The sequence below is a fragment of the Lipophrys pholis genome, assembly GCF_963383615.2.
Source record: "Lipophrys pholis genome assembly, chromosome: 1".
NCBI classification, from domain to species: Eukaryota; Metazoa; Chordata; class Actinopteri; order Blenniiformes; family Blenniidae; genus Lipophrys; species Lipophrys pholis.
Window position 1 is genome coordinate 55,622,755 of NC_137635.1, and position 10,000 is coordinate 55,632,754.

At 52.6% G+C, this 10,000-nt stretch overlaps 1 protein-coding gene across 2 annotated transcripts in view; it reads left to right on the forward strand.

Annotated features, from left to right (window-relative positions):
• The first annotated feature begins 2,687 nt into the window (after positions 1 to 2,687).
• asb10 (ankyrin repeat and SOCS box containing 10) overlaps positions 2,688 to 10,000 on the forward strand; it is a 10,189-nt gene continuing 2,876 nt past the window's right edge. Inside the window, exons 1-3 of one of the 2 annotated variants that reach the window (XR_013936034.1) lie at positions 2,688 to 3,101; positions 4,845 to 5,112; positions 9,735 to 10,000. The exon at positions 9,735 to 10,000 is cut by the window's right edge and continues 239 nt beyond it. Coding sequence is in view for 1 of the 2 variants with exons in the window: in XM_080481701.1 (XP_080337827.1) it covers positions 2,786 to 3,101; positions 4,845 to 5,112; positions 9,735 to 10,000 (850 nt within the window). In the remaining variant the exon portion in view is untranslated. The remainder of the gene's footprint in view (positions 3,102 to 4,844; positions 5,113 to 9,734) is intronic. The other variant, XM_080481701.1, reaches the window with a different exon arrangement.

The following is a 10,000-nucleotide window of genomic DNA, read 5'->3' on the forward strand; positions in this document are numbered from 1 at the left end:
CTGATGTTGTGAAGTTCCTGATGTTCCAAATGTTCCTGAGGTTGCTCATGTTCCTGATGTTCATGTTTTTTATAGTTCCTGACATTCCTGATGTTCATGTTCGTAAAGTTCCTAACGTTCCTAATGTTTCTGAGGTTCCTAATGTTCCTGAGGTTCCTAATGTTCCTAACGTTCATGTTCCTGAGGTTCCTAATGTTCCTGACTTTCATGTTCCTGAGGTTCCTAATGTTCCTGACTTTCATGTTCCTGAGGTTCCTAATGTTCCTGAGGTTCATGTTCCTGACGTTCCTAATGTTCATGTTCCTGAGGTTCCTAATGTTCATGTTCCTGAGGTTCCTAATGTTCCTGACATTCATGTTCCTGACGTTCATGTTCCTGATGTTCCTAATGTTCCTGACATTCATGTTCCTGATGTTCCTAATGTTCCTGAGGTTCATGTTCCTGACATTCATGTTCCTGAGGTTCCTGAAGTTTATGTTCCTGAGGTTCATGTTCCTGAGGTTCATGTTCCTGAGGTTCTTGAGGTTCCTAATGTTCCTGACGTTTATGTTCCTGAGGTTCCTAATGTTCCTGAGGTTCAGGCTGCTGGGAGGCAGCAGCAGCAGCAGCATTAGGATTCTGGTAATCAGAGGGAACTAATTGCCTCTGATTACATAAAGGAAGTGTAGGAGCCGCCGTCCGGCCCCTCGCCGCCGGGGGCAGGAAGTGGGCTGAGCGGCCAGTGGACGCAGCTCCTGGCGGGTAATGTGAGGAGAACGCCGCTTTAATGTGTCCGCGGGGGGCGTGAGGGCGGGCGGGGGGCGGGAGGGGGGCGGGAGGGGGGCTTCACAGAGGGGAACAGGGAGACGTGAATGCCCACCATTTGAGAAATGAATTTATGGAAGTGGCTGTCTTTTTCCCCATTAGTAAGTGTTTAGTTCAGCGTTTTAAATAATTGCGTTACCAGGAATGATATTTAAAATACATTTGGGAGTCAATGAGGCGGGAAAGTGCCTACATGTTCTGCTGATGACACCCGGGCCATTTGGAAGACATCAAAGTAGAGAGGAGGTAGCCCAGATGCATATTATAAACTCATTATGGATATCATTTAAAAAGGATGTTCTCCAGCCGCAAAAACAATGTTCCTCGTCTCTCTCTGGTAATGTGTGTTTTCAAAGTTGAAACTTACTCGCCTTCAGTTTAATGTGGCGTCTATTACTGCCCCGGAACACGGAGTAACCCGCCTCCGTCTCACCAGTCCTCTTTAATGTGAAGGAGCTCTGAGGAGAATCACTCCGCTTTCCTCTGCTCCTCGAACGCACCGCCAGACGCCGGCTTCAGCCCCGCCACGGGGGGTGGGGGGGCAAGAGAGCCAGTGATTGCCCCTGATCCTCAGTAACTACCCAAACACATTCTCAGAATCTACCCCAACACACCCTGATCCTCAGTAACTACCCCAACACATCCTCAGTAACTACCCCAACACACCCTGATCCTCAGTAACTACCCCAACACATCCTCAGTAACTACCCCAACACACCCTGATCCTCAGTAACTACCCCAACACATCCTCAGTAACTACCCCAACACACCCTGATCCTCAGTAACTACCCCAACACATCCTGATCCTCAGTAACTACCCCAACACACCCTGATCCTCAGTAACTACCCCAACACATCCTCAGCAACTACCCCAACACACCCTGATCCTCAGTAACTACCCCAACACACCCTGATCCTCAGCAACTACCCCAACACACCCTGATTCTCAGTAACTACCCCAACACATCCTGATCCTCAGTAACTACCCCAACACACCCTGATCCTCAGTAACTACCCCAACACACCCTGATCCTCAGTAACTACCCCAACACACCCTGATCCTCAGTAACAAACACTAAAGACGGTATTTTTATTTATTTATTTACAAACATGTAAAAACTTGTGGAAACTCTCCAGTTGGACGATGTGGCTGATCCCATAGCGAAGATGTTTCTGTGAACGAGGTTTGAAATGTGAGCGGAAGCGAAGTGAACCAGAGGAACCAGAGGAACCAGAGGAACCAGAGGAACCAGAGGAGGAAGCTCCAGCTGAGAGGAAATGTTCCCACTGGAGTTTGATGTACTTTCTGCTGCTGGCGCCTCCGTCGCTCCTCGTTAACAAAGTTTACCTGATAAAACGATTTGCTGCTCCTTCTGTCCTCATGGAGACCAGCAGGGGGCGACAGGGGGGTCACCAGCACGTTCTCCTGGCTCCGCCTCCAGAACATCCATCTTATCCTGGCTCCGCCTCCACTACTCAAAATGGCACCAAGCTTTCAGCAACTACTGAAAAGTAGCACAGCGGTACAGCGGGGCAGGAACTTCTCCTCTTAAGTTTGTGCTGAGCGGTGAGACCTGACCTTTGACCTTTACAAAATGATTGAGCTGCAGGAAGTTTACCTGCAAGTCATCAATCCGATCTGATCAATGTGATCTGATCAAAGTGATCCGATCTGATCAAAGTGATCTGATCAAAGTGATCTGATCTGATCAATCCGATCTGATCAAAGTGATCTGATCAAAGTGATCTATGATGACTGAGATGTTGAAAGTTTCCGTCATGTTGAACTTTAAACTGGTGAACTGCAGAATCCTCGTCATGTTGCTGAAGTTAAAAATAAACTGAGCAGGTGTGTGTGTGTGTGTGTGTGTGTGTGTGTGTGTGTGTGTGTGTGTGTGTGTGTGTGTGTGTGTGTGTGTGTGTGTGTGTGTGTGTGTGTGTGTGTGTGTGTGTGTGTGTGTGTGTGGGGCAGCAGTCAGACATGTCGGGGGAAAGCTTCGTCTTCACGGCGGCGGCGCTCCACTCGCTGCAGAGGGATCAGGACCTGCTGGACCAGGACCGCCACAGGAGGCAGCTGGCCCAGCGCCGCCTCAGCAACTACGTCCCGCTGGCGGCCCGCAGGCCCCCCCAGAACGGCGCCGCCCGGCCCCCCACCCTCTGCCGCGACCCGGTGGTCCACAACGCCCTGTACAGTGGAGACCTGGAGGCTCTGCAGAGACTGTTTCCTGCTGGATCTTCAGCCAACCTCACGCTGGAGCCACAGGGCGGCGACATGCTATGGTTCCCTTCAGGAGCAGGTAGGAGGCGGAACACACACACACAAACACACACACACACACACACACACAGACACACAGACACAGACACACACACAGACACACACACACACACACACACACACACACACACACACACAGACACACAGACACAGACACAGACACACACACACACACAGTATTCATAGTCACAGGACAGAAGGTGCTATTTAGAGAAACCATCACAAAACCACGTGCTCAGTTTTGTGTGTGTGTGTGTGTGTGTGTGTGTGTGTGTGTGTGTGTGTGTGTGTGTGTGTGTGTGTGTGTGTGTGTGTGTGTGTGTGTGTGTGTGTGTGTGTGTGTGTGTGTGTGTGATCGGTTCTAATATGATTCTTTTCCATTAAAGAAAACCCTTCTCTGTAATTAATCCGTGGATCTGAAACATAAAGAAACCCAAACGAAGTGAAGCTGCTGTAAAGATCAATGATTCTGATCGGATCGGTTTACCTGTGATGTAACTGATGCTAACGGAGTAGCCATGCTAATGCTAATGCTAACGCTAACACATTCCTTGGGAAAGATCAAAACGTGTCAGATAATCAATCACTGGTCTCCTCAGACTCGTTCAGGGTCTCCTGCACTGCGTGCGGGTGTCCGTATGGCGACCACCCCCCCACCCCCACCCCTCCGCCTCCAGCAGGCTCCGCCTCCAGCAGGCTCCGCCTCCAGCAGGCTCCACCCCCAGCAGGCTCCACCCCCAGCAGGCTCCACCCCCAGCAGGCTCCACTCCTTGTATCAGATGTCAGCTCCCTGAATAGCTCTGCTTTAACCACAGACCACTGCAGGCAGAGCGCCTGGTCCAGACCTCCAACATGGACGACAAGGCCACAGTGCACAGGAGCTCACGTCCTCCACTGCAGGAGCTCACGTCCTCCACTGCAGGAGTTCACGTCCTCCACTGCAGGAGCTCACGTCCTCCACTGCAGGAGTTCACTTCCTCCACTGCAGGAGTTCACGTCCTCCACTGCAGGAGTTCACGTCCTCCACTGCAGGAGCTCACTTCCTCCACTGCAGGAGTTCACTTCCTCCACTGCAGGAGCTCACGTCCTCCACTGCAGGAGTTCACGTCCTCCACTGCAGGAGCTCACGTCCTCCACTGCAGGAGTTCACGTCCTCCACTGCAGGAGCTCACGTCCTCCACTGCAGGAGTTCACGTCCTCCACTGCAGGAGCTCACTTCCTCCACTGCAGGAGTTCACTTCCTCCACTGCAGGAGCTCACGTCCTCCACTGCAGGAGCTCACTTCCTCCACTGCAGGAGTTCACGTCCTCCACTGCAGGAGCTCACTTCCTCCACTGCAGGAGTTCACTTCCTCCACTGCAGGAGCTCACTTCCTCCACTGCAGGAGTTCACTTCCTCCACTGCAGGAGCTCACGTCCTCCACTGCAGGAGCTCGCTTCCTCCACTGCAGGAGTTCACTTCCTCCACTGCAGGAGCTCACTTCCTCCACTGCAGGAGCTCACTTCCTCCACTGCAGGAGTTCACTTCCTCCACTGCTGTACAAAGTGGCGCTGCTGTGAAGATCAATGATGGACAGACTGTGACTGGATCCGCCTCACAGGTTTGATCTGGTTGACAATGAACATCACTGAGCTGCAGCCGTGAATCACTGCTGCCCCCTGGTGCTCCGGAGGGGCATTACAGGTTATGAGTTAGGCCCCTGCAGGGTTCTGACCTGCATCCGGCTCGGTCCCTGTTCCTGAGTGAGTCCCTGTTCCTGCAGGACTGTGTGCGCTGGCATGGGAGGAGGAGCTGACAACGGCGCTCCACGTGGCGGCCGGCCGGGGCTTCGCCTCCTGCCTGAGGCTGCTGCTGCAGCGGGGGGCTGACGTGGACCAGGCCCCCGGGGGCTGTACCGCCCTGCACCAGGCCTGTTCCTGCAGCCAGACTGAGAGCACCAGGCTGCTGCTGCTGCACGGCGCCGACGCCAACGCCCTGACCGACGGCGGACTGGCGCCACTGCATGTCTGCACCGAGCAGCAGTCACTGGAGTGAGTTCACACACACACACACACACACACACACACACACACACACACACACACACACACACACACACACACACACACACACACACACGTTTTATTAAATATCTTCTATCTATGTATATCTATCTTGTGTTGCATTGAGATTCACACCCAGCATGTAGTACCTGTGAAATCCAGCAGGGGGCACACCGAGTCTCTTTCAATAAACTGTCACTGATTTTAAATTGCTTATAAATTCTTTGTTTGGTTCCATTATTCATCATTTCACCAGGAAAGTGAAGAAACTGTAAACTATTAAATCTCCAAACATTTTTTCTGATTGAAGAAGTTTTTCAGGACAAACAATGAAACAACCAGCGTTTCCATGATGAAGTATAGAAATACTTTCTGCTTTAGATACATTGAAGATAAAAACCCAACAAAGATTCTTTAGAACAACTTTCCAAATACTCAAGACACTGTAATCAAGTAGTACTTTTAGTTACTTGAATAACACTTGCTACAACACACAGACAATGTAATCTACTGAGTAACTCCAGAATTCGTCCACAGAATGAATGTGAACATTTTTAATCTGCTTCAAAACTACGATAAATACTGTGATGAATAGTATCATGATACATTTAATGATGGTAAATAGTGCGAAGACTGGGGGGGTGGCAGAGAGAGCCTCCTGTTGGATTTGGAATGGGGGGGGCAGATGAGCTGGCCTGCAGGGGGGAGTGAGTCGTGGCTGGGCACCACTGCTGACCACCACTGCTAGGCACCACTGCTGGGCACCACTGCTGGCCACCACTGCTGACCACCACTGCTGACCACCACTGCTAGGCACCACTGCTGGGCACCACTGCTGGCCACCACTGCTGACCACCACTGCTGACCACCACTGCTGGCCACCACTGCTGACCACCACTGCTGACCCACCACTGCTGACCACCACTGCTGGCCACCACTGCTGGCCACCACTGCTGGCCACCACTGCTGGGCACCACTGCTGACCACCACTGCTGGCCACCACTGCTGGCCACCACTGCTGGCCACCACTGCTGGGCACCACTGCTGACCACCACTGCTGACCACCACTGCTGACCACCACTGCTAGGCACCACTGCTGGGCACCACTGCTGGCCACCACTGCTGACCACCACTGCTGACCCACCACTGCTGACCACCACTGCTGACCACCACTGCTGGCCACCACTGCTGACCACCACTGCTGGCCACCACTGCTGGGCACCACTGCTGGCCACCACTGCTGACCACCACTGCTGGGCACCACTGCTGGCCACCACTGCTGACCACCACTGCTAGGCACCACTGCTGGGCACCACTGCTGGGCACCACTGCTGACCCACCACTGCTGGGCACCACTGCTGACCACCACTGCTAGGCACCACTGCTGACCCACCACTGCTGGGCACCACTGCTGACCCACCAACAGGAGAGAGTTTTGGTTCAGGGGAGAAACTCCCTGATTGTTGGAAACCCTCTGAGGACACGACCCCCTGGTGACCCCCTGGTGACCCCCTGGTGACCCCCTGGTGACCCCCTGGTGACCCCCTGGTGACCCCCTGGTGAGCAGCTCCAGTCTTCGGATGTCCTCCATCAGGGGCTATGATTTCCTACAATAAAACATCTGTCCTCTAGATACTGGAGTGGTAATCAGATTACTGTGGTATTTTTAAAAAGCATTCTGCTGAACATATTAAAATATTAGTGTTGATCCTATTGAAGCAGGTTAAAGGTTAAAGGTCGTTGTGATGGAGGCCCAGAGGTCCAAACTCCTGAACAGCTGATTCATCTGAGGAGGTGCAGAACCTCGTTCAGCACAGAACCAGCAGGTTCTGTAACGCAGATTAGAATCGACGCATACATTCACTGTGAAACTTTGAAAAGAAGAAGACTGATTGGTGGACCCTCGCCCTCCGCAGAGTGACACAGGACAGAAAGGACAGAGAGGACAGAAAGGACAGAGAGGACAGAGAGGACAGAGAGGACAGAAAGGACAGAGAGGACAGAAAGGACAGAGATGACAGAGAGGACAGATAGGACAGAGGACAGAAAGGACAGAGAGGACAGAGAGGACAGAAAGGACAGAAAGGACAGAGAGGACAGAGAGGACAGAGAGGACAGAGAGGACAGATAGGACAGAGAGGACAGAAAGGACAGAGAGGACAGAGAGGACAGAGAGGACAGAAAGGACAGAGAGGACATGTTTGGACATTTCAGTTTGTTTGGAGGATTTTCCAGGCTGAGAAACTGAAAGCTGCGTCCTCCTCTTCAACACGCAGCTGAAGGTCTCTGGAGCGCAGGGAGTAACGGCTGGGAGCAGAGGGGGGAGGGACCCAGCCGAGAACAGCCCTGTACACTAAGGCCCCGTTTCCATGACAACGAATATCAGTGCATCCGCAAAACTTTCTTCACTATTGGGGGGGTCTGTTTACACGACACCAGTGTTCTGATCCACTGCATCTGGGAAGTTTTAATCCGGCTCCCAAAGTGGAAAGTGAAAGTACCTCCTCACACTAGTGCAGCTCCTCACACTAGTGCTGCTCCTCACACTAGTGCAGCTCCTCACACTAGTGCTGCTCCTCACACTAGTGCAGCTCCTCACACTAGTGCAGCTCCTCACACTAGTGCTGCTCCTCACACTAGTGCAGAACCTCACACTAGTGCTGCTCCTCACACTAGTGCAGCTCCTCACACTAGTGCAGCTCCTCACACTAGTGCTGCTCCTCACACTAGTGCTGCTCCTCACACTAGTGCAGAACCTCACACTAGTGCTGCTCCTCACACTAGTGCAGCTCCTCACACTAGTGCTGCTCCTCACACTAGTGCAGCTCCTCACACTAGTGCTGCTCCTCACACTAGTGCAGCTCCTCACACTAGTGCAGCTCCTCACACTAGTGCAGCTCCTCACACTAGTGCTGCTCCTCACACTAGTGCTGCTCCTCACACTAGTGCAGAACCTCACACTAGTGCTGCTCCTCACACTAGTGCAGCTCCTCACACTAGTGCAGCTCCTCACACTAGTGCTGCTCCTCACACTAGTGCTGCTCCTCACACTAGTGCAGAACCTCACACTAGTGCAGCTCCTCACACTAGTGCAGCTCCTCACACTAGTGCTGCTCCTCACACTAGTGCAGAACCTCACACTAGTGTACCTCCTCACACTAGTGCTGCTTCTCACACTAGTGCAGAACCTCACACTAGTGCAGAACCTCACACTAGTGCAGCTCCTCACACTAGTGCTGCTCCTCACACTAGTGCAGCTCCTCACACTAGTGCAGCTCCTCACACTAGTGCTGCTCCTCACACTAGTGCTGCTCCTCACACTAGTGCAGAACCTCACACTAGTGCAGCTCCTCACACTAGTGCAGCTCCTCACACTAGTGCTGCTCCTCACACTAGTGCAGAACCTCACACTAGTGTACCTCCTCACACTAGTGCTGCTTCTCACACTAGTGCAGAACCTCACACTAGTGCAGAACCTCACACTAGTGCAGCTCCTCACACTAGTGCAGCTCCTCACACTAGTGCAGAACCTCACACTAGTGCTGCTCCTCACACTAGTGCAGAACCTCACACTAGTGCAGAACCTCACACTAGTGCTGCTCCTCACACTAGTGCAGCTCCTCACACTAGTGCAGAACCTCACACTAGTGCTGCTCCTCACACTAGTGCTGCTCCTCACACTAGTGCAGAACCTCACACTAGTGCAGCTCCTCACACTAGTGCAGAACCTCACACTAGTGCAGCTCCTCACACTAGTGCAGAACCTCACACTAGTGCAGAACCTCACACTAGTGCAGAACCTCACACTAGTGCAGAACCTTCAGACTCAGGTCAGGGTTCCAGGTATTTAAAAAACGGGTTTATTTCTCTACATTTCCACATAAAGCAGCTCTGCTAACGATGAATCCTGGAAACTGCGTCTCCGTCTGCATCTAAAGACGAGAGGTGAACCTTTATGTCTCAATTGGATGTTCTTTCCAGCACTCTGATTGGCTACCATGGCTCCATGCTTCTGGTCACACTGCCCCCTACAGGTCTGGCTGCTCATAGCAGCTCTGAACCAGGTGGATATTTGGGGAAATATAAGTTTTGGTAAAAACCAGGTAGGAGTAAATGTAAATGTGCCCTTAGTGACTGAGGTGCAGGTGAGTCCGACAGGTGGAATGTTTCCGGACGCAGGTTGATGATCTTCGCCTCGTCTCATGTTTCGTACAGACATGAAGCAGGAACTTTGTTGTTGTAGATAATTTACCAGAGATGGTTTATTATTTCAGCATCCTGAGGCGACAACAATCTAAACTTCCTGTTTTGGGGTGGCGCCCTCTTGTGGATGATCTTGGTTTGAACAAAGAGCCCAAAGGAAAAAAAATCCAGATTTTCAGTTTCAACTGAGGTGAAACACCAAGAATCAGGTTGGAACCAGAAAACGAGGGATTTCTGGCGACTGCGTCTTCATCTGTTTGGATCGGGAGTCAGACGCTTAAACGTGGCGTAACGAGACATTCTCTGAATAATTTCCGGATTTAATCATTTTCTTTCTCCTTCCCACAAACTTACCTCATTTTCCCGCCATTCCTCCGCCTCGTGCTGACGTCATGCTGTGTGTCCAGGTGTGCGCGCTACCTGCTGCAGTTTGGCGCGGCGGTGGGGGCTCGCAGCGTGGAGGAGGAGGACACGCCCCTGCACGTGGCGGCGCGCGGCGGGCTCCCGGACCACGTGGAGCTGTACCTGCGTCACGGGGCCGCGGTGGACCGAGCGAACCGCGAGGGCCTGACGCCACTCAACGCCGCGTGCGCGCAGCCGCAGCAGGCGCGCGACCTGCCGCGCTACTTCCAGGTGTGCAAGCGACTGCTGGAGGGCGGCGCGGACGCGCGCA